The following is a 27,527-nucleotide window of genomic DNA, read 5'->3' on the forward strand; positions in this document are numbered from 1 at the left end:
CTACGAGTGACGTCTAGTGACGGGATTTTCGGCTCTTTTCGGTGATCCGGTTCATTTGGATCAGCTCAGTGAAAAGAACCGGCTCTTTTTGGCTCTCAAACGGCTCTTTTAACTTTAGCTTTTCTTTTAAATATTTATGACAAATTTAGCATACATTTTGATAAATGACTTAGTGAACTAAATATTGCACTCTACTGACTGCAAATAGCAACAATTATCAAGCAAAGAAAATGGTTTTTTACTTATTTTATTGAACATTAATGCATTGTGGGTTTTCGTGTATTGCACAACAACAACAAGCCCGCGACGTGATCCTTTGCTCGGCATCCATTCTGCGTGGTAATCGTTGAAAATGGTACACTCGTGTTGTGTGAAAGACTGCCATTCTAGGTCCCATGATAGAAACGAATGCAAAAAGGATGGGATACGTAATTTTTAGCATTCCCGCCTGGAAGAAAAAGTATGGAACTCAGATGAGTTGACCAAGAGGCTTCGAATGGTTGCAGCGGTGAGAAGAAAGGCCATCGCTTTTCATTCATCAACTGAAAACATGTCGGCCTGTTCCCTACATTTCCATGAAGGTAAGTAACTGGAAGTGCTAATGTTCTTCGGATGCTGATACTGACTGCATTTGAACGCTTATGGCGTGTGGTTGTGTTGTTTACTTTGGCTAACCACGCTAGTGTCTAAGAGGCTAACTGTAGCCCTACCGGCTAACTGTGCATAAGCCACAGGCGTACTAGTACACAAAAAAACAGTTCAAAGGTAACAAAGTAAGGGTAGTAATGAAGATGTAACAGCACACCATGAATGATTATGTGGGTATGTTATGTGCAGAGGTCAAACTCCCTGCGTTCACAAAAGCAGTTAGCTGGTGGAGATGTGGAGGAGACGAGGAAGATAGCACATTTGAGGATCCATGTTGAACGGGTCATTTGTAATCTTTGCCAGAAGTAGTGTTGTATCGGTCGCGAACGATTCGTTCTTTTTGAACGAATTGTTTTGGTGAACGAGACCGAACTAATCATCATCTGCACTGATTCGTTCTATGAAGGTGGTGCTTGTTCGCTGCGTGGGAGGGCGTTGAGCAAGCGGCAGCGTCTTCTGACATCGCACACGACCAATCAGACGCCAGCCTCATCGCGGGCAGGGGAGGGAGCGGAAACAGAATCAGGGCGTTTGTCACTCACGTCCACGTGTGGCCAATAAGCAGCCAGCATGCAGGCAGGGGGGCAAGACTGAGTTTTGTCACTTCCCGTTCAGTGACTCGGTCCTCCGGTTCCTGACCTAGCTTGCTGCTAACTTGATTTTCCAGTAATGACTATGCGGTGAACGAATCACAAAATGAAAGGAAATGACTTTGTCACATAATTGTTAACGTGGAGCCTATCAAATGCTGCTCAAACAGACAAAAACACCACACAAATCTAGCGAGCATTGTTTAGAGTAGTACTTTTCTCAACAAACTCGTGACTGCCTATGACGACATACTATCAAATTTACAGTAATTTAAAACACGGGTAGCTACGAGGCAAGCAAAAGCTGAGCTGCGGTCGCGTGACGGCAGTGAAGCGGGCAGAGAACTGTCACTATATGGAGGCTTCATGGCAGCGATATTTACCTCATATGTGCACAGAAAAAAATATTTAGTATGATCACCATAATACTGATTTGCAATGAAACTATATACATGTCAATTTTTTCCCGAGTGTTTTATTTTTTTTTTCGTGTCAGCGTGTCGGGTGTTGGTTGGTTTGACAAATTATGTCAATCCGTCCATCATGTGCTACTCAAGCGCCCAAAACAACGCACGCAGACACGGGAGATGTCGCAATATGTCTACATTTTTCTTAACAGACTAATGAGAGTAGAAAGGCGACATCGTAAAGCGCTAACAATTATTTCTCGTCAGCATTTGACGATCTGAGATGCGGGGGACGACAGGGGAGCTGACCGGATTATTTTATTTATTAATACCAGTGCAAAAAAACAATATGATCACCATAATACTGATTTGCAATGAAACTGTATATACATGTAATTTTTTTCCGAGTGTTTTTTTTTTTTTTTCGTGTCAGGTGTTGGTTGGTTTGACAAATTATGTCAATCCGTCCATCATGTGCTACTCAAGCGCCCAAAAACAAAGCACGCGGACACGGGAGATGTCGCAATATGTCTACATTTTTCTTAACAGACTAATGAGAGTAGAAAGGCGACATCGTAAAGAGCAAACAATTATTTCTCGTCAGCATTTGACGATCTGAGATGCGGGGACGACAGGGGAGCTGACCGGATTATTTATTAATACCAGTGCAAAAATTCAACACGATCATCTTAATACTAAAAAACAAAAATACAACAGAGCGAGATGTAAATATGATGTGTTGGTCGTTCCATATTCAGAAATTAAACTTTCGATGTATTTTTATTTTCGTGACAGCAAACATGCTGTATATGTGATTGTATGTGTGATCAAGAACCAGCTAAAGAAAGTCCTTGCGCCCCCGCCCCCTACTCCCCTCACAAAAGGAAAATGTTTAACCGTGTCCTAAATCGAAATGCAAGCACGAGCCATGACTTTGAGCCCATAGAACTAGGACAGACGACGCGGAAGTTCTCCCTCGCTTTTGCAGCAGCAGGAGGGAGACGAGGCTGTCTGTGAAAGCAGAATGATACCGCCTGTCACTCATTTCTGAAACTACGACGAGTGGTCAATGTGGAAGAGAGGGAGGGACCAAGCAATGTCACTTCCCGTTCAGTTATACTGCGAAGCGGTCTTTGGTGATTCGTTCGGCAACGTCACTTCCCGTTCAGTAACCGAACGATTCGTTTGGGCGGGGAGGGAGATGAGGGGGGCGAACGATTCGTTGAACGATTTGTTTGAACGAATCTTTTTACTGAATGAACCGGAATGGATTCGTTTACTCAAGTGAACGACAAATCTCGTCACTAGCCAGAAGTATAAGATCCTAACAGGAACTATAGACCCTACTCACGTGACGTCACAGCCACGCCCCCGCGCCATGATGTCCGCATACTCGCCATAGAAATGCATTAGCGCTTCGTAAATTCTTCCTATTATTGCACGTTTTACTGCTCGTCAACATTAATACTCAAAATGGTGAAGTCGTGTGTGGCGGTCGGTTGCAAAAACAGAGAAGATAGACGGAGAGACTTGAATTTTTACCGTATTCCGAGAGACACGAAGAGGAGGCCGCGATTGACTGCTGCAATTCGACGAGACAACTGGGCTCCAAACGACTACCACAGATTATGTAGTAGTCATTTTATATCTGGTAAGATGCATTTAATATATATTTAGAGGGTTTCGGGCTGACAACCACAATTAAGATCATTGCTAGGCTAATCGCCGACAACATACACGTATGTATGTAGTTAGTGCTATCGCTAAACCATATAAACATTAAAAGCCCTAGCTCCATTGACAAATGACATGAAATACATTAGACTTGACAGTGGATGTTAGCAAGAACAAAAGATTTTCAATTGAAAATTTCGTAACTCACCTTCCGAGCACAAGATTCCTGCCGAATTTTCGTGTACGAGGACCTGTTTCACCTAACCAGCAACGTAGCATTTATAAGCCTCCAAGCTCTTAAAGTTTTTCAAACTTTCGTGAGAATAGGCTGATTTTGTGTGGGTATCAGATGTCAGGCGAAGCCAGCGGGTCGAAAAACATCGATTTAGGCATCAAATACGGATCTGGCGAATGGATAAACTGAAGCTTTTCCACGTAACGCCTTTTATGCAACGGATCCAATGAGTTCACAGCGTCAGATAACACCGGGGCTTCCATGAATTGCTCTATAACTTGCTCGACTAATAGAAAACAATGAGAATAGGTCTGAAAAAGAGGTACAATATGGCGGCCGGAAACAGCGACACGCCCATTTTGTGACGTAGGTGAGTAGGGTCTATACCTATAGAGCCTACCCACCGACGTCATAAAACCACGTGCTCGCTGTATGGTTCCGCCCACTTGTCCGTCATTTTGTCTCTGTATTAGCATTGGTTTCAATTGATCGAGGAATTTAAAATGCATTTCATGGAAGACCCGGTGCTTTCTGATGCCGTAAACTCACTGGATGTGTTGCATAAAAGGCGTTATGTGGAAAAGCTTCGTTCTATACAGTCGCCAGATCCATATTTGATGCCTAAATCGATGATTTTTGACCGGCTGCCTTCACCGTCTCTGCCTGACCCTGATATTTACAACTATCTTGTCCACACAAAATCAGCCTATTCTCACGAAAGTTTGAAAAACTTTAAGAGCTTGGAGGCTTATAAATGCTACGTTGCTGGTTGGGTGAAACAGGTCCTCGTACACGAAAATTCGGCAGGAATCTTGTGCTCGGAAGGTGAGTTACGAAATTTTCAATTCAAAATCTTTTGTTCTTGCTAACATCCACTGTCAAGTATTTCATGTCATTTGTCAATGGAGCTAGGGCTTTTAATGTTTATATGGTTTAGCGATAGCACTCACTACATACATACGTGTATGTTGTCGGCGATTAGCCTAGCAATGATCTTAATTGTGGTTGTCAGCCCAAAACCCTCTAAATATATATTAAATGCATCTTACCAGATATAAAATGACTACTACATAATCTGTGGTAATCGTTTGGAGCCCAGTTTTCTCGTCGAATTGCAGCAGCCCATCTCGCTCTCTCCTCTCCGTGTCTCTCGGAATCCGGTAGAACTTCAAGTCTCTCCGTCTATCTTCTCTGTTATTGCAACCGACCGCCACACACGCCTTCACCATTTTGATTATTAATGTTAACGAGCAGAAAAACACGTCGTAAATAGGAGGAATGTACGCAGGCGTAACAGGTCAACACGATGTGTTGCCGGACAAGTGGGCGGCACCAGTCAGGAGAGCGGAGTTGTGACGTCACGTGGGTAGGGTCTATTAACTTGGTTCTGCCATGTGACGGCAAATATTGCACATTGTTGGATAAGATTGTTTATGTATGTTTATGTATGCGGTGCCCTTACAAACCTTTGCCCACCTGTTGTGTAGTTTGTACTGTTATACGTGAAAGGTATCATTTACTATGATAACTGTTTGCTTTGTCATCAGATAGACAAAAACATAAAATTATGTGCAAATGCCTGCATCTTCAAATCATGAAAATAATAACAGTCTATATCTTACCAATCTTGTAATCTCGATGGGTCGTGTCTCCATTCCATGTCAGGTAGTCTAGGGACATTGTTTGCATCCTGATTAGCGTCTGGCTAATACATGTTAGGTCCAACATAAAATTCCAACCTCCTCTTCTTCCTCCAACTCTTCAAAAATTTAGATCTCCTCCCTTGCGCTCGATCTATCGCTTATATCGCTGTTTGAATAATTGTTTGAAGGGCTTTGTATGGCGGCCATATGGCGCGCTGCCATCACTGTTCTTGGTGTGACGTATCACTTCTGGGTTCGTCCCCTTTCAGGCTCCAACTTCAGAAACGCGATTATTTTGTCAAATATACAACATATAAATTATTTTTTCATGCTTTATTTGTTGGGCAATGTTTAATTACTTTAATTGTGACCCTATTTGGCATGTTATGAAATTACTTCACATTTGGTCTTTAAAGTCCATCAAATGGACACAGAAACTACAGAACAAAGAGTAAAACAAAAGTAGTGGGATACATGGCCCTTAGTAATAAAACAACACATATTCAAAGAAGTTTAGCACCACCTATAGTGACCATATAATTTTGAGACGCTTTTGGGGGAGAAAATCGATTGCTTAAATAGTCAAAGTAAAAAAAAAAAAAAAATTAAAATAATAATAAAATAAAAAGACACACACAACAGTCACGAGTAATTAAAAAAATTATAAATACAATGAAATTTATTTTTAAAATGTAATACTTAAAAAATGAATTAAAACTAATAGTAATAAATAGATAAAAAGAAGAAAAATGACAACAAATTCGTTCTTTTTTTTTTTTTTTTTTTTTTTTTGTGACCGCACACAGCATAACTCTTTGACTCGGTGATCGGTTCCAGCCCCTCCTAAGTAAAATGGATTGGACGTCGATTGCCGTTTTCAATATCAAATTTCCACTTTTACTAACTACTACAACACATACTCAATGACCTGTACCGGCAGTGATTAATTAAACTAATAATAACATTTGAATTGATGTCCACTGTAGTTTACACTGTGACTGAGAGGGTTAATGAGTAGGAAAAGAAGCACACCACTCCCAAACACTCTTTAAAGTGGATTACTGTACATTGAGAAAAGCACTTAATGAGAAAGAACACATGTTGATGGCCTTACAAGTGTGTAATCTGACCAGACTGTGGAGCAGCAGGCGACTGCTCACAGGGACTAACTGCTGATTAAGGTCAGACTAGGGACCTAAACATTCAGACATGGGGGGGGGGGGGGGGGGGGGGGGCGGTGTGTTGGTGCTTCAAATCTGCCAATTTGTTTAAACAATGATCATCATGGAAGTAAGTTAGCTTTTAGTGAGATGAGTGCAAATAGTGTTTGAAAGGACAGAAAATGCTGTGGTGCAGGTGTCTTTCCTTGTGGAGGTCACACAGGGCCACAGACTACCGAGAGCCACTTGTGCTGCTCAAGTCCATGACGGAACATGTGTGACATCCTGCTGTTCAGCTCACAGTGTTAGAGGACTGCAAGTGTCACACAGCTAAGCTGGTCATCAAAGAGCAGCACTCCTGATCAGTGTGGATGCATTTGTTTCATTGTTCTGTCGAAAATCTGGAAGCTCCAGATTTCTCTGTGAAAAGAGGTGAGTCGTATATTGGACAGGTCAACGTAAACTATAATCATGTAAATTCTTAATTACAAACAGTGATTTTGTATAAGATTATAATTCTAGTGTTTTTTCCTTAGCTGCGGAAGATTAAAAATTGTTTGCTGTTAATCGCGTGTAAAATTGCTGCACATGGTGAGTCCATATGTGTATACTCTATGTTCACACTAATTCACTCTTAGTACGTGTGTGTCTTGCGGTACGAGTAACCTAGCCACAGTAGTCTGAATTTTGATTTGAGTGCAAAATGTTCAAGATAAAAGCGCTGTAAGGTGGCAGTTAACTCCAGTGTGTTTCCTTGACGAAAAGCAGTATTTTGGCAGATGGTGAATAATTTTTATTAAGTTTGGAAAAATAAACTTTTTTTCAATGCATCAATGGGTTCAAATAACAGTTCTCACTATTTGCAACCTGACACAGTGTCCCATAAAGTAGTTGAGTAAATTCTTCTTTGTCTGCATGGGTTTAACCCTTACAGGGACAGTGGTCACTACAATGGACAGCTATTCAGAAATTGACACCTAACACCTTTAACCCAAAGTGACTATTTGTGGTCATTTAAAATAACTTAAACATGTGCATTTATTAATATACATAAGGTCTCTCTCTCTCTCCCTCTATATATATATTTATGGCGGAAAACACAGACAAGACTGAAAAAGCAGTTTCTGCTCTTGCACTCCTCTTTGAAATAAACTGCTGTATTTAAAGCCAAAAGAACCGTTGTGTTTGATAGAATATGTCTATATGCTGCTATTGCAGATTCATGATGCATTAAGCCCCCGAACTATTTTAATTTGTCCGTTTTACCCTGGAAACCCCCGTTTACAGACGTCGCGCAACCGCTTTTGTTTCAACCCAGCCATAAAACGAAGGTAATTCATTATATTTATTATTCAAAATGTGTCATTTTTAGCTTTGAATCATGAATTGATGTCTGATATTTTATTTTAAAAAAATAAAAATAAAAAAAACGACTTTAAAAAATTATTCACTCGCATATTTTAAACTTTTAAACAAATTACGTCACAGTGAAAAAAATCGTGTCTTTAAAAAAGTCACGGATATCTGCCTAATAACTATCGCTTAATTGCACTTTTTTTTTGTTACTGTCGCATTTTCTCCAATATGTTAAATGATAATCGATCCTAACAAAGAAAAATAAAATTATAAAAAAAGGTTTAAAAGGGTAAATATATAAAAAAGAAAATCTCGACCACTCCATAATATGGGGTCATAATATAAGTGTCATTATGAACACACACATATGGGGCTAGATAAGTCTCATTATGAACACACACACATTTAACACGAAACGCACATATTGTGGGATTTATAAATACATTGGACACGAAACACACACGCGTTGTACGATTCAGAAACACACGGGACACGAAACACGCATTGTACGATTCGCAAACACTTATCACACGAAACACACACACATTCAAATGTGTGTGTGAATTGTCTTACGCGCATTTATAACGTGCTTTTAATTTGAAATTCCAACTCACGAGTGTGTTGATCTTTTAGAGACTCCTTTCGCGCAGGCGAGAAAAAACATTGCATTTTTTTCTCAACGGAGCCCGTCTGCAGCCAGTCAGACGTCTGCTCTTTAAACAGCCAATCACACGGGCTGGCTGTTTCGTTACGTCACTGCTGTGCGCCTTCAGGTTCAGCACGTGTCTTGTTGGAAACTGCGCTGGCATTCCAGAGAATGAACCTCGACTATTACTCGCTCGCAGGTGTCGATTCCTGGTCGTGTTGCTCTGTTCAATTAAGCAACTGTAACTACTGGAAAATTATATAATGGGATATAAATAAAGACAAAACTGTGTGTTTTATCACCGAATAAGCTAGCTTTAAACTCACATTGACTGTTTCCATGCATTATTTGTAGAGTTTATTTCATTGTATCATGTATTTTTTTATGTTTTAAATTATTTATGAGTATTTTCCTTCCCTGCAGTTTTCATTTTCAAAGCACGTTGGCCCATATATGTTGTAAAAATGTGCATACCAACAACTAGATGACAATGAAGTAAACACAAGAAAACATTTTAATCAAAACGTGTATATTACAAGTAGGTTTGGTCTCAACATTGGTAGGGACAGCATAACCTGCATGAACATTTTTTGCTGTGGACAGGACATTAATAAGACCAAACAGATTAGTTGAACGGGGGTCAGGGCTACATTTCTCACAAATATGAACCTAATTAATTGAAAGTCTAAATGATCAAAGCAAAATCTGTATTGACTTATATTTCCTTTCATGTGTATTGGTTCATGTGATACACCATTCCATTCAAACCTTTGTATCAAAAAACTACTAAAGAAACATTTTGAAAACTTCCAGAATAAATGGATTTTTAGAGTGGGCTTACGTTACCATACGTGGTTAGTTTATGCTTTGGCATTGAATGATGTGCAGACCGGTCTTTTATAGTGGCAGACAGTTGATTGCAGAGTGGTGGCAGGTGTGGAGATTGGTGACAGGTAGGGATGGGAATCGAAATCCGGTTCCAATTCAGAACCAGTTCCGAGTGTTTCGAGGCCTCGACATCACAATGAAAAAGCCTTAACGATCCCTTTAACGATTCCTAAAGACGCGTATTGCGTCGTGACGTGTCTTGTTGTCCAGACGCATCAAACTAGCATGGCGCCAAGAACCACTCGCTCCAAAGTTTGACTACACTTCACCAGGAAAGAGTGTGAAAACGAAAGGTTACGACGGGTAAGCACGAGCATTGCAGCCATAAACATAACAATGACAGCACGTAGGTTCAAACGCTCGAAAGTGTGTCTTCACTTCACGAGGAAAAATTACAACAAAGCGACTTGCAGTCATTGCAAGGTGGAGATAACTGCATCGGGAGGGAATACGACTGCGCTCTCCTCACAGAGAGGCTAAGGCTCAGTCCTGGCTATTTAGCTAGCTAAACTCTCAAATGACGATGCAGAAGACGTTGGTATAATTTGCTGACCTTATTCAACCATCACTTGAAGAGTGAAACGAAGAATAGAAATGAAACAAATCAATTTCGTCCCCAATAACAAACAGGTTTGCATCAACGTAAATCAGCGATGATTAGCTGCTAATAACAGTAATAACAAATGGTTAGCATTCGTTCGCTAGCATTAGCACATCGTTCAAACCACTACACAACTGGATTTAAGTGTCCGATCGCGAATGGAAACACAACAACAACAACACAAAAGATGATACATACAGGCGTTGCCTCTGTAGATATTAACATTAACGAAGAACGTAGGCTCGTAGAAGTGTTTCCCTCTCTCACTAACTCGCTCACTCGCTTGGATGCGGCATTTCTTCTTCGGGTGTAAGCGTGCTCTTCTTCACGTGAGCGCGTTCTTCTTCGCGTGAGGAAGCGCAAGGGCGCCCCCACTTGAGCGTGTAAGCGCCACAAAAACTAAAAGGCATACATTTCAATGTAATGGTAAATAATACACGTTAACCCAGTAGTCCCCAAACTGCGGCCCAAATACGGCCCGCCTCCACATTTGGTCCGGCCATTTTGAAATTTTTTTTTTTTTCTCAATCGTGTTATTTATTTACTGGCCTTTTCCTTGAAGAATTCAGAGAGGGTTATTTGGTTATTATCTATTTAATTAATAGTGTTTTTATTATTAATTATTATTATATTATATTATTATTTTTATTTTATTTACTTTCATTCCGTGAAGAATCCAGAAAGGGTTATTTGATTGTGGCTTTCTGAAAAACAATAATTTTTTACATTTATGCACTTCTGCAATCATCACACTTTTTCTGTTACAAACTGATCCCGGCCCCTCATCAGAGAAGGGAAAAGTTATGTGGCCCTCACAGGAAAAAGTTTGGGGACCCCTGCTTTAACACATACTGCCAAAGGCAGAATAACAACCTATCTGCCAATATATACCAATATTTTTTATTTCTATTAGATAAGTGTTTCAGTAAAATGTTACACATTCTTGTGTATTTGCCACTTATTGCCACAGTTAACATTAAGGCTTTGGGCCTCTTTTGATCTCGTTGTGAGTTTGTAAGGTTGTGACTTCTGATTAAACAAACTCGATGCCAATCAAAACGTTTGTTCTTCTTTTCCCCCAAATTAGAATCGATAAGAGAATCGATAAAGAATCGAATCGTTAAGCAATATCGACAATGGAATCGGAATCGTAAAAATCCTATCAATTCCCATCCCTAGTGACAGGTGTGCTGGAAAATGTGCAGGTGAAAACGAGGGAGCCGTAACACTTCTTAGTCCGGGGATAACTAAAATAAAAATGGAGCCTTCCTTTAGGTAAAAAACTGCTTTTGTCCACAAGCACAGCCAAAACCTACACTCTTAAAACACATCAACAAATCCAAGGCTGCAATACAAAATGGATAAAGTTGTTTGGAAACATTTACATAACAGTAGGCTACACCTTAGTTGACACTGCTGTGGCAGCAAAGTGGAGGTGCTTTTTCACTTTTGCCATCCCAGTTGTGTTTTGTGGCAGCATAAACAAGTGCCTCCTGGTTCTTTTTCCGCTTGTTGTAACTAATGAACAGAATGTGGATAGATTTTGGTTAAGTATTTGGTATTATGGTAGGAAGGGCCCAAGGTCTATCTTCATTTTCTGAATGTCTCTTGGGAGTCATTCAAAATTATGCAGCCATCGGGTCTCCTTTTGAATATTGGATCCATCTCGAAGACATAAACAAAAACAACACGTTAAAATTATAAATTAGCAAACAAAAAAACATTTTGTTAATGAAAACACATGGTTAATGGCCAAGTTTGTAACAATTAAATACTTACACATCACCTCTGGGGTAAACTACATCTAAAAAAGGACTGATTACAAAAACTATTGATCATTGTACTATTTAAAACGACAGGCCAGTAGCCTAACTCAGGCGAGTAAAGAACATTCACTTGTTGGAACATCAAAAACATTTAATTGGGTTTATCTTACTACTTTTGCCTTCTTAACAAGTGCAAAAACGCAGATTTTTTTTTTTTTTAAATAACAGGGTAATAGCCTTAACTTTGAAATAAAGTCACCATTTTAAATTATTTCGTTGGAGGCCGTCCATCTGAAAACTGCAATCCATCCTTGTAGAGCAGCGGTCTCAAACCGACTCCACAAAGGGCCGCAGTGGGTCCTGGTTTTTGTTCCAACAGATCCAGCACAAACAGTTCAACCAATGAGGTTTCTACTAACATAAGCAGCACCTGATTGCAATCAACTGATTACACTTGTAAGAAACCAGATTGGTGAAAAGGTATTTGTCTCGTTTGGTTGGAATGAAATCCAGTACCCCCTGCGGCCCTTTGAGGACCGGTTTGAGACCACTGTTGTAGAGTTAATGCTGTTCTCTTCCGAGGCCACTGGACTACACATCCACACGATTTCCCTGTCATGATTTTCTTTTATAAACGCGACAGAATACACGTGCGTTGTCCGTCTCTGTGCAATACAAGCTGAAACTGACACGCAACTGAAAAGAAAGTGCGGCTGGCTTGACCACGTAATGTATTTCGACCGTGGCTCACTTCACCGTAGTTACCAGGTACCATTACTCGTGCTGAACCTGGAGGTGCACATTAGTGACGTAATGAATCAGCCCAGCCCGTGTGATTGGCTGTTTAGGAAGGAGACGTCTGATTGGCTGCAAACGGGCTCCGTTTAGAAAAAAATGCAAGTGTTCTTCTCGGCTGGGCGAAAGGAGTCTCAAAAAGATCACACTCTTGAGTTGGCATTTCAAATTAAAAGCACGTCATAAATGCGCGTAAGACAATTCACACGCACATTTGATGAATGTGTGTGTGTTTCGTGTCCTATGTGTTTATGAATCATACAATGTGTGTGTATTTCGTGTAATATGTGTTTACAAATCGTACACTGCATGTGTTTCGTCTGATACATGTTTACGAATCGTACAATGCGTGAGTTTGGTGTTCCATGTGTTTATGAATCGTACAGTGCATGTCTGTTTGGTGTCCTGTGTGTTTATAAATCCCACAATACGTGCGTGTTTCGTGTTAGATGTGTGTATGCATCGCACATGTGTGTGTGTTCATCACTGATCTAGCCCCATACCTTGATGTCTACGATTTCTGCATTGCGTCCCTTGTTATATTACCATATTTCAGCCATAAAATCCCCCAAAAATCCAGCTGCGGCCATTCACAGCTGTGTCTTCACACTCGGTGATACATGCTACATGGAGTTTTAGATTCGAAACAAGGTAAGTACGCGATAATATCTCGTTAAAGTCATTGCGTCTTTAATTCTGCTCTTTCATGCTCTCACCTCCAGATAGGGTTTCGCTGTTTAAAAAAACTTTTTTTTTTTTTTTTAAATGCTCTCCTGTTCAAAAGTTTTCTTCCCCCAGAAAATATAGATTTTAAGCTTTCCAATGATGTATCACACATTCATATCGGACAGTTTTGAGATTTGGCCAAATTGTGGGTCTCAGAGCGGAACTTCAAGTGTTATTTTTTAAATCAATATAAATGTATTTATTAATTAATACATTAATTTTGAAAACTAAATCAACACACTAGTTATGGCTCCAAGTAACATTTTGAGGTTGATTTTTTTTTCTCATAGTATTTATCTCATTATGTCCTGGTTATCTACACTAGGAAGACTGGCTGTGAATGATCTTGTTTCAGTGCCATTGATGGCACTTAATGTCCAATTTATTTTTACTGGGAGTGGGAAATGAACGTTCAGTCAAAATGGATTGGATGTCTCGCACTGTCAATGGCAAAAAAATAAAAAAATGAAAGGGTACATGAAAGGATTAACATAATGTTTACCCAATAGACAACTCATGCTCACCACGAGGAACTGTAATTCTTTACATTTTAATCTGTTTTCCAAAGTACTTTATCATAAATCGTTTTTTTTTTTCTTAATGGAAATTATATTACACCCCCCTTACCTGTTCAGGAAGCTGAGTGGCATCAGGGGACTGAAAGCGAGGAAGTCTTTGACTCAGATGAAGAAGAGATGACATTGGTAAACAACACTTTTAAAATCCTGAAGACACAAGTATACATAAGAAAAGCCCTGTCTCATCTTGATAGCTTGTCATTACTTGTTTTTGCTTGTCCTAATAGGACAGCTGTTTCATAGAGCCGAGCTGCCACCCCCAATTGGACCGTGACGTTGAGACAGTCAGGAGCCTATATTCTTGTCATTCAGTCACCATTGGGTAAATTGCAAAACAATCACTCATGTGAGAGAGCAGGAATCTTTTCTGTATCATGCCTTCATTCTAACATTTTCAGGGAGTACCAATCAATTGATCAGGTTGATGTTGATCTGAACATTAATGCAAACATTTTGGATGTAAGTTGAAAATGAAGTCTACAAGTCATTCAGTGATACAGTGAACAACATACGATGCAATGTTTGGGTGTTCACAGGGGGAGGTGGCAAAGGCCTGGGGCGTAAACCCAGCGGAGCCCATCGTTGTCCGCCTTCACTTTTCTTTGTCTCAGTATCTGAGTGGACCTGGTGAGCGTGAACTGTTGCTACTACAGTCCATTGAGCTCCAGCTTTCTACATGATGTATTTCTCACTGTAGAACCAACAGTCGAAGTATTTCAGCCATCTAATCAACAACATTTTAATCTTGGAAAACAACTGCAAAAGTAAGTTTTGTTTTATTTTCATCTTCAATCTGAAAGAAAACCCTTTTACTATTGTTCCACAGTGTCTTAGCAGTCTTCATATCCCGAGAGTGGAACCATTTGACAAATGCGAACGTGACTGTGAGACCGAAGAGAAGGCACAGCTGGTTCAGGCCTGGTGGAACCATGAAGAAATTCCGCGCAAGACTCAGCATCTGGCTGCCACTGCCAAAGTGTGTACTACATAATATCTGACTTTACGAAGGCTCTGAACACCTCCCCTACTCCATAGATCCAACTCTCTCCAAGACCGGAGCCTGAGAGGAAGGATTGTTTTGCCCGCCATGAAATTGAATCATTTCGCCAGTCACACAACATCTTACAACATCAAGAATCCATCCGGGGAACTGTTCACTTACACGCCAAGTGGAAAGGTAAACCGTTATGATAGCAACACAAAAATCACTTGAATTCCTTTGCAAGTGGCGCCTCCAAAAATTATTCGAAGTGGTGTCCAAATGGAGACACATAAAATCTTGGGGTGGCACACCAAAACGTAACCCTAATTTCAGAATGTCATTAAATTGTTATAGTAAACCAGCCAGTAGAAAACTGTCAGAAAGACTTAAAAGGAAAGACAACACCTTTGTTATGTGCATTCCACTGTTTATTAAATTAAAAAACAGAATGTATTTTTTTCAGATGTGTAATAGTGGTGGAAATAATCAATAAAAGGTTTATTGATGCTGGTACTATTTTAGCCAATCAAATGTGAGTATCACATATGATACTCTTTGGGTCCTGTAACTCCCAAAGAGTTAGAAGACTAATCTACAATTGTCTTAAGTTGTATGGTTTTATGATTTGAAATTATTTTGTACGTCTTACTCCACAGAGGGTGATGGTGTCAGGAGTCAAGTCATCAGCTCAGCTCAGCACCAAGCAGCTGATAGACCTATTGTTCTTCTCTCAGGCCATAGGGCACTGTAAGACCACCCCAACTCTGCAACACGGCTTCTTGGTGCAGGTAAATGTAACATCTAAGGGGAAACTCTACATTCGGTTCAGTCGTATTTAAAAAGAAGCTTTGAATCGTGTTAGTTGTGTTGTACCACACTATTCTGAGACTTGTTTTGGGTTCACAGTAGAGCTGTCCCGACTAGTCGACATCGTCGACGTCACCGATGATGTAAATCCGTCGACGAGCACAACATCCCGTCGACGGTTAATGAAGGGTTACAAAAATTAATGCTTGGAAAGTTCAGAATGTCGGACGCTCTGTATGCAAGCGGCGAAAGCGGCACAAAGCCAAAAAAGCGCACCAGAGTGTCCAAAACATTGACTTATTTCAAAGAAAGAAAGGAAGGTACACTCTCGTGTCCTGTCTCTTCAATGCCAAGCTTGGCTGCACGTCGGCCGTGAATAAACACCTAAAGCGCAGTCACCCAGTTTGTAAGTCCATCTAACTAACTAACGAAATGTTTTATTGAAGTTGCTAAGCCTGTCGCGATATGCAATGAGTCCATTTATTGCACGGCAAATAAAAATGAGGGCGGTAATTTTCACGGCTGCATATTATCGCTGCGCGCGTGCGTGCTGATGGCATGAGACTCCAGTTCCTTTCTCTTATCAACACGCTGTAGAATTAAAGTTTAGACATACAAAATAAGAAAACACATCTGTATTAAACACTGTAACGTTAGCACTGCTACACTGAGGTGAATGGGGGAAAAACAGGATACCTACTTTAGCCTGCTATAAAAAATTGGCAGTCGTCTCATGAAAGCAAACTTGCGGTTAAAAGGTAACACTTCAAACAAGAAAAATGGCTGGTTAACAGCATTTGCAAACGAAAAAAAAAAAAAACTATTACTGACACTACATGCAATGACAAAAAGTGCTTTTTTTGCGGAGTGTAAAGTTGAAGTTAGCTGTTTAGCATACGTACTTCCGGTGACCATTTCAAAATGAAAGCATGTCATGTTCGTCATATAAATAACGATTTCTGGACTTAATCCCACATACTTCAGAATTCAGATTCTACACTAAGAATACCTTTAAAATGACACCCTTTATGAAAAATCTGATTGGCACTGAATAATTATTATAATTATTATAATACTATTATATATAGTACTATACTATAATATTAATGCTAGGTGTTTTTTTAAGAATTGTTTTCAATCATGTTGGAAAGGCGAAGTCAGTGTTCTGAATCTGTTTACATTCCATTCTTTTGCACTAGTTAATTCTATCAGCATTTGAACTCGTTGTTTATTTGGGATTTATTATTGATATTTACATGTTTATTTGTACTTTAATAAATAATTTAAGTGTTACAAAATGTTTTTGTGAATTGATAAGCGTAAACAAAAATTTCATTGCTGAATTAGTAAAAAAAATAATAATTTTTTTGTAATGATTAGATTAGTCGACTAATCGTAAAAATAGTCAGCTGACTAATCGGGAAAAAATTAGTCGTTCGGGACAGCCCTAGTTCACAGGTGCCAAAAACATATTTTAAAATACTCTTGTGTTTGCTTGTCTTTAAAGGGGAAATTGGATTTGAGATTTGATTGATTGATATGCAAACCTATGTTAATGCAGGATAGGCAATGCCAATGCGGACCAAAATGCGACCCGGAAGCTGATGAAGAGTTAAATGGTATTTATAAAAGACAGGCAAGGTGTTTGGTGGCTGGCGGGGGTGATGATCCAGTGAATGGCTCTGGAAGGTGCCTGTCGTTCAGACAGCAGGCCTAGCTGGGTGGGTGTCCTGAAGGTAAAGACAGAATCAGTCAAGTGTTCAACAACAAGTAGTGATGTAACGAGGTACAGAGTCCTCGAAGCGTGTGTCGAGTAATGAAGGGACGTTTCCGTGAAGCACGTAACAAGGCTCGCTTCATTTAGGGCAGGTTCCGAAAACGATGACGTCCGAAGCCTCGCTGCCCAGCTGTACTACATGATTGCTTCAGGGAGTGCTTTAGATTTTGCCGTGTGGTTTGACAGCTCGCTACAGTACATAAACACCTCTGGCTGGATTGAAAATGTGGGTGTATGAAGGAAAGTTGCGATCAGGCGAGAGTTTGGATAGTTTGGAGAGTGAAACATTTAGGAGGGGGGAGAGAAGGATTAGTAGTTGATGGGATGGAGCCAGCAAGAAAGAGGACCTCCCCTATTTGCCCCCCCGTCCCGATGCACCCCCATCAAGTACGTCAATGTTCAAGTTACACTAGCACTTTTACTGTCCTCTGCCTGATAACGCTCATGCCAATTTCAGAAAAAGCATTGCACAGCTTGCCATATTAATACAATAACATTTGGGGAATCATTTTCACACGCACACACTCCGCACGATTTTTTACAGTGTTCCCTTTCTACTTTGCTGCTCAACTTTCGCACAGTCAGTGCATGGCAGATTTTTAAATTATGTCTGAAGTATCTTATTATAATAATAAGAAAAAGTTCTAAAGACATATTTATGAACTCTTTATTTTCATCTATGTATTAATGTACACTTACACACACCTCAACACATGTATCACATGAAAGAATGAGAATGAATGTACATTCTGTATTATTTATACTTTATGTATGTTACTTATATTGTTAATATTTTATTTAGGTTTGAAACTATTTTTTAATGTTCTAATGATAACATAAGCATTCATATGGTTTTATATACACTAGGGTGTCCCAAAAAAGTAAATCCAGGAAACTAAACTCGCACACCCTCTCAATGCATTCCACTTCTTGCAAAGTAATGTGAGAAAAAATTCACAATGATCGCTTAATATTTAGGGTTCCCTCAGAGCACATGTAATGTCTGCTATGCCGTATACAGGGGCCAGCCGGGTAGGGGTGTCATCCTGATCTGTTTTCAACTGTCCATTTGCATTCACATGCATAGAATGTATGCGGTGTTGTCCTGACCTGGTGTTGACAGTGGCCGATCCAGAAAAGCTATCTGAAACTCGAAGGGGGGGGATTTCCCCCCAAAATATTACCGATTTTGAAAAACTCATCGGATTTGGGAAGCTTACCACGTGGGAGGTGGTTTAAGCAAGTCTTTTTCTGATTGAATGTGACTTTACTTGGAGAAAATCGCACTTTCAAACTATCATACCATGGAACTGGTCATCGCCGCTGTCTTCGACCTCTTCTTCCAATCCTCTAGCCCTGATATTTCCCTGTTCGTCCGCTTCAAAGCAGAATGGAATTTTTTTGGACCACTCGAAGGCATCTCCCTTTGACGACGATCCGAACGACAACCTCGCTGAGTGGGTGCGTCTCAAGAAGGACGAAGTTGTGGGGTTTATCGACAGCCAGCTGGAGACCACCCACCACAGGGACGACTACCGCCAGTTCCTCCTCCTCGCCCGCTTCTTCCTCACGGGCCCCGGGACATAAGTTGACCGCTTCAACCGGCCTGGGGCGTACCACCGGGCTCGATGGATGGCCAAAGGCATCTACTCGCTGAAAATCTACATCTTCCGGAAGCAGTTCCAACTCACTCCACATGAAGCAAGAGCTCTGCGCAAGATCAACGTGTTCGCAGTGACGGTCTACCTCAAGCGGTGGTTCGAAGCTCCAGTGACCGTCGAAGCACCTGTCAACAACCTGGAGATGTGTGAGAAGCTGGACAGATACACAGCTGTTGACAGTGAAGTCGGCTCGGCTGCTCTCAAGAAGTTCCGTGGGCATCTCTGGTACTTGAGCGAGGACTTGGCCCCGCTGGCATTGTTTTCAACGAAGACCGAGGAAGAGGAGAAGGCCAAGATGCTGCACAACCTCTACGAGGCTCAGGAGAAAGGGAAGGAACTGCGGCGGCTGGAAGGAAGGAGGACCCTTACACTCAAGAGGGCTGACCTGGGCGACTTCATCACCCGGAGGTCGCGGAACCTGTTCCACTGCCTGAAGCTGCCTCTCCCAGCTACGGTCACAGATCTGCGGGAAGTTCCAGTTGTCGTTTCCGAGCTGAAGTCGGTGAATGATGTTGCCGAGCGAGCGGTGAAGCTGGCGACGGACTTCAACCAGTGCCTGACGAAGGACGAAGACGAGCGGCAGCTCATCTTTCAGGTTGTCGAACATCACCGCCGCCAATTCCCCACGGCTAACAAGGCCAGCTTCCAGTAGTGCAGCTGTCACTTCCCTGTCTTCAGTTGTATTGCTACTATCCAGTTGTATTGCACTTCAGTTGTATTGCACCAGTGCATGTAACACCTTGTCCAATGTGAATTGTGCAAGGTAGACAATCGGTCTGGGAGGCGATCATTAGTCAGAAGAGTGCGAGACCGACACGTTAACCACTGCCAGTCCAGTAGGAATGTCAATGAGGGAAGCCTTAGCAACCAGCTATAGGAGTGAAATTTCGTGTGCTCGGTTCTTTTAGCAAGTGGAATACAATGAAGGGGTGTGCGAGTCCAAATCTGTTAATATGTGATTTTATATAGGGGGCCTGGGACACCCTAATATACACTTACTGATATTATATAGACACGCAAAAAATCTATGTTAAAAATGGGGTGGGGGCGTTACAATACTGAACGTTTTTTTCCACTTTGCACAATCGGTTATGGTCCCCATTAACAGTGATAAGTGAAGGACAACTGTACATAAATCTGTGTTAATCTATGTACATAGAGTATTTGGTCAAACAATATTTTTTCAGATAAATTCCTTCCTAACAGACAGACACACACACACACACAAAAAAAAATGAATCACTCGTGGTTGAGACAACTGACCGTGAGCATACATTTAACCAGTATGTGGTACCGTTCTTACATGAAGCTTTGAGAAACTAACCCTTTCACTAGTGATGTCATGTAGTGCGCCGAGTCTTCGAAGCGTGTGTCGAGTAATGAAGGGACTTTTCTGCGAAGCGCGTACCGAGGCTTGCTTCATTTAGGGGAGGTTCCGAAAATGATGACGTCCGAAGCCTCGCTGCCAAGCTGTACCACGTGATCGCTTCATGGAGTGCTTTGGATTTGCTGTGCGGTTTGACAGCTCGCTTCTCTGCCTGCATTCTTAATGTGGGTGTTAGCAGGAGAGTTGTGATCAGGTGAGAATTTGGATAATTTGGAGGTGGTTTGGAAAGTGAAAAGTTTAAGTGAGTTGAAAGAATGGTACAGTAGTTGATACTAGGATGAAGCCAACAAGAAAGAGGACTTGGGAAGAAAAAAAATGAATAAACTAAAACAATGAAAACCCCCACTATCCTGTCGCTACATCAATGTCCAAATTGCACAAGCATCATCAGTAACCTTTTCATGTTACACGAACATGTTTACTCTTCTGATTACGTGTAACAGGTTCAGGCAAGTCCGTTGTGTCGAAACCTCCCTTTTCTCATGTGGGTACGCTGGCAGGCAAAGTGGGTAGCCCGGGCTTTTGGCTTAGTGGTCAGAGCATCGGCCTACCGTGCTGGACGCGTCGTGCGAGTGAGTTCGAGTTCTGTCCTGGGTATGGATTGCGTCACGCGGCCCGGATCCATGCACCACCGGCGACATACGCACATGTAATTATCAGAAAAAATAACATTGCACATCCTACCACATTATGATAATGCCATTTATGAAATTATTTTCACACATACACAGACTACATTAAAAATATATACATATAGGTTTTATTTCATGAGTGACATATGAGAATGTGACTGTATGTGGCAACTCCTCTTACTGGACCCAAAAGTTCAAACGTTTGTATGTATAATTTGTTGTACATTGATTTTTGGGGAGCTGCTTGGCACTGCTGACCTACAAGAGACATCATGTCATATATTTTATATGACTGTTTTTGTTTCATATGTGTAGGTCCCCCCCACAATTCAGGGAGTACTGACCCCCCCACCCCCATACATCATGGTCACTAAGGTTATGAGTTTGATCCCATTGCTGAAGATGTATGCCAAATTTAACTTCTGTGACTAGAAAACAATGAAAAGAAAGTTGAAGAAAAAATATATACATTATACTTGTGTGATCATCTATGTACATCGAGGCTTTGGTCAGACAATATTTTGCTAAATAATACCTTCCCAACAGACACACACACAAAAATTAACGAATCCCTCATGTGGTTGGGAGACAAATGATTGAGATTATACAGTTAGCCAGTAGGTGGTTCTGTGGACACATGAAGCTCCAAGAAATGAACCCTTTCCCGAACCAATTGGCTCAAGTGGTGCAATGCCTCATGAGGCTTCATCTCACCATCACTAACAACAAGTCAAAAACTACAGGCTTAGTTGGCCGATGTACCAGTGACGATAGGCAGAACCATCTTTCACCTACTTGCTGCCCAGGCAGCTCCTTAAAAGCAGTTGTGATTGCTGATGAGCTGCAGGTGCATTCCCAGGTCTGCCACACCCAGCCTGCCAAGTTTGAACTCATATTACATGTCAAAACAGAAGGTGTTACAACTAGGGTTGTTCCGATCATGTTTTTTCGCTCCCGATCCGATCCCGATCGTTTTAGTTTGAGTATCTGCCGATCCCGATATTTCCCGATCCGATTGCTGTTTTTTTTGCTCCCGATTCAATCCCAATAATTCCCGATAATTTTTCCTGATCATATACATTTTGGCAATGCATTAAGAAAAAAATGAATAAAACTCAGACGAATATATGCCTTCAACATACAGCACATAAGTACTGTATTTGTTTATTATGACAATAAATCCTCAAGATGGCATTTACATTATTAACATTCTTTCTGTGAGAGGTATCCACGGATAGAAAGACTTGTGACTTTGTATATTGTGACTAAATATTGCCATCTAGTGTATTTGTTGAGCTTTCAGTAAATGATACTGAAGGCCATGCCCAATGCATGATGGGAAGTGGAAGCATGACAAGTGAAACCACGACTGTGCGTAGTGCTACCAATTCATATATCTTCTCTGCGAGGAATATAATTCAAGGTGTTAAGTAAAAGATCAATTGTTACCTTGCTTTCCCACATTGCTTCACACGATATTTCTAATTGCTGGGAGAGGAGTTGTAAGGCTTTAGCAAATTAAAATAAGGCTCCAAAGGCTGCTAAAATTCATTCTACTCATTTTACGCTTCCTTTTAGCTCTCTATATTGGCAAAACGGCGCCATTACAAATGGAGCGCGACAATGCGTGAGTGGGTCGTGCAGCGCATGCATTAATTGCATTGAATATTTTAATGTGATACTTTTTTTTTTTTTTAATTAGTTTCCGCCGTCATTGGGATAAATTTGATAACCCTAACTTAAGCCTAAAGACTCTGGATAAGTAACATATTATGTCTGTAACGTTAAATACAATTAGAAAATAATTTAATTAAAAGATATATATATATATTAAAAAAAGGCATGGCCGATATTTTTTTGCCGATTCCGATACTTTGAAAATGACGTGATCGGACCCGATGGATCGGGATGCCGATCGATCGGGACATCTCTTGTTACAACAATAAAGGTCAGAGTTGAGGGGAGTGTTGGCAAGGCAAAAAAAAAAAAGGAGATTAATTGACACACCAGTCATTACATTGTCTCCCCTTCTAAAACTAATCCATTTTGAAATGTCTTTTTTAAATAAGAAAACAGGCACTTGCTACTTATTGCACTTTACAATATGTATATTAGATAGAAAAGCAATACCTCGAACAATTGTGTAACAATGCCTTCATGCTTGACAGAAAGCTCAAAATGATTTTAGTGCAATTCCCGGTCACATCATGTTGATTTGGGAGGAATTCTGGGTGACTTCATATCAATTATTTTGGGTTAAAAAATAATGACCACCAATAATTTTTTTGGTTCTGAGTTGAAAATACATATGACAGAATGGATAGATTTATTTGGGTTTTGGTGGGTTTTGAATGTGCCTTTGAAAATGAATGGGGATGGTTTTGTATTATTTTGAGGGAACTATACATTTTTGGCAAAATCTCAGTACAATTTGGTTTGCCTCAATTTTGTGATTTTATAAATATTCCTTTTCAGTTTTTTTATATGTGAATAATGTGAATGAATAAAAATTGTGGGATTCTATCCATTTTGAATTGTTCCGTTTTACTGTAGAAAAAAAAAACATTTGCCAAACAGCAACTTTTTGGTTGCCTGCATTGTGTGGGTTTTTCGGACTTTTTTTTTTTTTTTTTTTTTTTTTAAGTTGGAAAGGTATGAATCGGTCGAAGCCTTCGAAAAAGCTGAAATGTTTTGTGTAGTAATTTTGTTTTTCGGGAATCATGATTACTTTATTGTCCTTCTGGTGGGCACACCTTGCACTACAATTTGTCTGCAGGTTATGAGATACGCAGAACAGAGAATACCCACGTTGAATGAGTACTGCGTGATTTGTGACGAGCGACACGTTCTCCAGAATGGCCCTTTGTTAAAGGTAAACAAATGCACATGTGAAAATGCCAACAAACTAAATAATGAGTTCCTTTTTTGTGGTATTGTCAGCCTGCCGTTTGCACCCGCGAACTGTGTGTCTTTTCCTTTCACGCCATGGGGACCATGTCAGGGGCCACAGAAGAGGTCGCCACCGGTGCAGAGGTCAGTGTCACTTTGATTGTTGAATAAGTTGGGTGCATCATATTTCAAGATGACTGTCATCCGCTCGACAGGTGGTTGACTTGCTGGTGACAATGTGCAGGGCGGCTCTGCAGTCATCTCGCAAAAGCATCGTCTTTGAGCCTTACCCGTCTGTCGTTGATCCACTGAATCCCAAAATGCTAGCCTTTAGTCCCAAGGTATCACTGGAAACTCGAGGGATATTATTGATGACCTGATATGACCAGTGGCTATAATATATATATTTTTTTGGCTGCAGAGAAAGAGCTATGAGAGGCTAGAAAAAGCCCTGGATGCTGTCCTGCTGGTTAGGAAGATGACACAGGTGAATCCTACACTTTTATTATGATTTTGTTTCGACTTGACTTTATTGTTCATTATGCACACAGGGTTCATATTCTGAAATCAAGAAGCAAATGGACCAGATAGATCTTCTTGCTATTCCTTTACTGCAATGGTAAGATTGAACAAATCAATCACCTGATTATGTGTGTGTCCACCAGCTCACAAGGTACTTTACAGGATAAATATGAACATCAGGAACCGTGGTCACTACAGTGGGCAGCTATTTGAACATGACCTTAAGACCTTTAATCCTTTATAGGGCATGTGACTTTTATTGTACAGTGTATATATATTACACACTATTTACATATTGTTTAATGGATTGATAAAGGAATAAATTAATAAAAACTAAATAAAATTTAAATAAGTAAAAACAGAAATACCCTCTGGTAATGGCCCTCAAAAACACCCGGAGGTTTTTTTTTTTTTTTTCATAGTACGCCTTTGGTAAGAATTGACATCCAATTCATTTAAACTGAGAGGACATGTTAGGGCTGTCAAACAATTAAAAATTTTAATCGAGTTAATTACAGCTTAAAAATTAATTAATCGTAATTAATCGCAATTCAAACCATCTATAAAATATGCCATATTTTTCTGTAAATTATTGTTGGAATGGAAAGATAAGACTTAAGACGGATATATACATTCAACATACTGTACATAAGTACTGTATTTGTTTATTATAACAATAAATCAACAAGATGGCATTAACATTATTAACATTCTGTTAAAGCAATCCATGGATAGAAAGACTTGTAGTTCTTAAAAGATAAATGTTAGTACAAGTTGTAGAAATTTTATATTGAAACCCCTCTTAATGTTTTCGTTTTAATAAAATTTGTAAAATTTTCAATTAAAAAATGAAGTAGTAGCTTGCCATTGTTGATGTCAATAATTACACAATGCTCATGGTGCTGAAACCCATAGAATCAGTCGCACCCAAGCGCCAGTTGAGGGCAACAAAACACCAAAAAACACAAGTAACAAGTGGACATTACACTGTGCTGTCATTTTAATCTGTTTGAGCAGGGCATGTGCTTTAAATGAGTCAAATATTTTAACGTGATTAATTTCAAAAATTAATTACGATAATTAAAGCGATAATTTTGCCCTAGTTTTGAATGTTGATATTTCAGTACCATTGGTGACGCTAGATGTCCAAATTATTTTGGCTGAGAGGGTTAGCAGTGATCACTTGCTGCCAGCTCCTCCCAGTCAAAATGGATTCACGGAGTTCAATGAATGTCGTTTAAAGTGCTAATAACTCTCTCATCCTTGTAAATTCAGTCATTGCCTGGATATTAGTTTATGACATATGATCAAAACCAATCAGAGTGAGTCTCAGCTATTTGTTCATATCTTTGACTTCAGGATTTTATCCAGCAACAGATCTCACATTGTCAAGCTTCCAGCAAACAGGGTACGACAGTGCAGTCTTTGATTTAGATTAGTAGTACATACTGTACAGTGGTATAGTGGCCAGATGCGAGAGAGTATACTACGGTAGAGAGTATGTTGTTGAACTCTACTACACTTACAATACATACCTCTTTCCGTCCTCGCTGCACAATAGCATCTGCCATTTATGCACACGCCCCACCAGTTCCTGCTCATCAGCAGCCCTCCAACCAAAGAGGCTCGTTTTCAAACTGCACGCGAACTCTACGGAAGCACCTTTGCTTTCCAGTGAGAATATTTGCTTCATTCTTGGATGTATAAAGAACATTAAAAAGTATTACTTTTAATAATCTAGTCTTCTTTCCCAGTGGTTCCCACGTTGAAAACTGGCATTCAATTTTAAGAAATGGACTTGTCAATGCCTCTAATACAAAATTCCAGGTAAGGCAGATCCGTTGCTTCTGTATCACTTAAAAGGCAGGGAAAAGTTGGGAAAATTCATGAATGAAATTTATTTTTAATAAAAGATGTAAGATTTTATTTCAGGCCATATTGCTCAGCCCTGCAAGCCATTTTTCTTTTTATCTTTTTAAAAGATGCATGGAGCTGCATATGGTAAAGGGATCTACTTAAGCCCTGTTTCAAGCATATCATTCGGATATTCTGGTATGAATACACTTCAGTTTAAATTATGAAAATGTATTCTTTGGATACCTACAAAGATTGTTTGTTTTTTTCCAGATATGGGCAAAGGACAACACCATATACCCACCAAAGAAGACCTCCTGAAAAAACACAATCGAATGAACATAATCCAACAAGTAAATCACTTTTATACAATAGTCATATGTGCCTATTGTTTTGCTTTACTTTTTATTTTCTGATTGTTGTAGGATCTCCCTGGCAGGTTTCTTCAAAGCAGGAATCTAAATTGTGTTGCACTTTGTGAGGGTATGTATGTATACGGTTAGCAAATATGATCATTTTAAAATTCAGTAATGATTGCTCATAAAATGTATTTGATTTTGGGTTAATTTCAGTCATAACATCGAAGGACCTTAAAAAACATGGGAACATCTGGGTGTGTCCTGTGTCCGACCACGTGTGCACACGTTTCCTCTTTGTGTAAGAACATCCCTAATTCACAAAATCCTTTTAGCGGCTTGATTCTTGTGTTCAACACTACACTTCTTTTTTGTCGTAGGTACGAAAACGGTTGTGTGGGAGATGTCCACATCAACACCCAGGAAGAAGAAATTCAGAACCAAATTTTAGAGGTCATTGCAAACAAGCCCCGCTGAATGAATACCCCAAATCGTGAACAACAGATGAGAATTTATCTGTGAACTGAGTGGGGCAATAGAAAGAACTCAAAATCTGCAATTTTTTTTATTTTGCAATTTAAACTAGCATACAGTGATGCCTTGACAAACAGTAAAACACAAATACAAAATGATCGCACACATAACCCGATGCTGCAAGAAGAGAAATCTCAAACTTTTATATTGTAGTACTTGGTTTTCTTGATTTAAAAACATAAAACAAGAAGACATTTTTGTTGTAGAAATTGTTGATACTATGGGAAAGCATTTATCAACAGACCACCTCTGACAAGGTGAATGAAAGACAAAATTGTGTAAAATAACATTTTTTTAAAAAAGATTTTATGAATTTGCCTTCATTTTTACTTATTGTTTGTGATTAAAATTGACTTACAAGTAGTTCAGTGGCACCTCTGTCATGCCCCGAGGGGGTTTCTATCACTTTCACT

At 40.0% G+C, this 27,527-nt stretch overlaps 1 protein-coding gene across 2 annotated transcripts; it reads left to right on the top strand.

The window, feature by feature from the left end:
* The first annotated feature begins 388 nt into the window (after positions 1-388).
* Positions 389-27,398, top strand: LOC130916498 (protein mono-ADP-ribosyltransferase PARP6-like). Of its 2 annotated transcripts, XM_057837270.1 has the most exons (23): positions 6,461-6,789; positions 6,894-6,948; positions 13,771-13,839; positions 13,941-14,035; positions 14,112-14,172; positions 14,250-14,340; positions 14,411-14,477; positions 14,540-14,689; positions 14,749-14,890; positions 15,352-15,483; positions 23,736-23,831; positions 23,900-23,992; positions 24,064-24,189; positions 24,270-24,335; positions 24,400-24,467; positions 25,730-25,778; positions 25,932-26,044; positions 26,125-26,197; positions 26,353-26,422; positions 26,498-26,577; positions 26,650-26,707; positions 26,797-26,881; positions 26,961-27,397. In XM_057837270.1, the coding sequence occupies exons 2-23, from the start codon at positions 6,946-6,948 to the stop codon at positions 27,055-27,057; spliced, it is 1,884 nt and encodes a 627-aa protein (XP_057693253.1). In that variant the 5' UTR covers positions 6,461-6,789; positions 6,894-6,945; the 3' UTR covers positions 27,058-27,397. The 2 variants fall into 2 exon arrangements, with proteins under 2 accessions (XP_057693252.1, XP_057693253.1); XM_057837269.1 differs by lacking the exons at positions 6,461-6,789; positions 6,894-6,948 and adding an exon at positions 389-581 and having other exon boundaries at positions 26,961-27,398.
* Positions 27,399-27,527: the final 129 nt, after the last annotated feature.

The sequence above is a fragment of the Corythoichthys intestinalis genome, chromosome 5, assembly GCF_030265065.1.
Source record: "Corythoichthys intestinalis isolate RoL2023-P3 chromosome 5, ASM3026506v1, whole genome shotgun sequence".
Classification (NCBI taxonomy): domain Eukaryota; kingdom Metazoa; phylum Chordata; class Actinopteri; order Syngnathiformes; family Syngnathidae; genus Corythoichthys; species Corythoichthys intestinalis.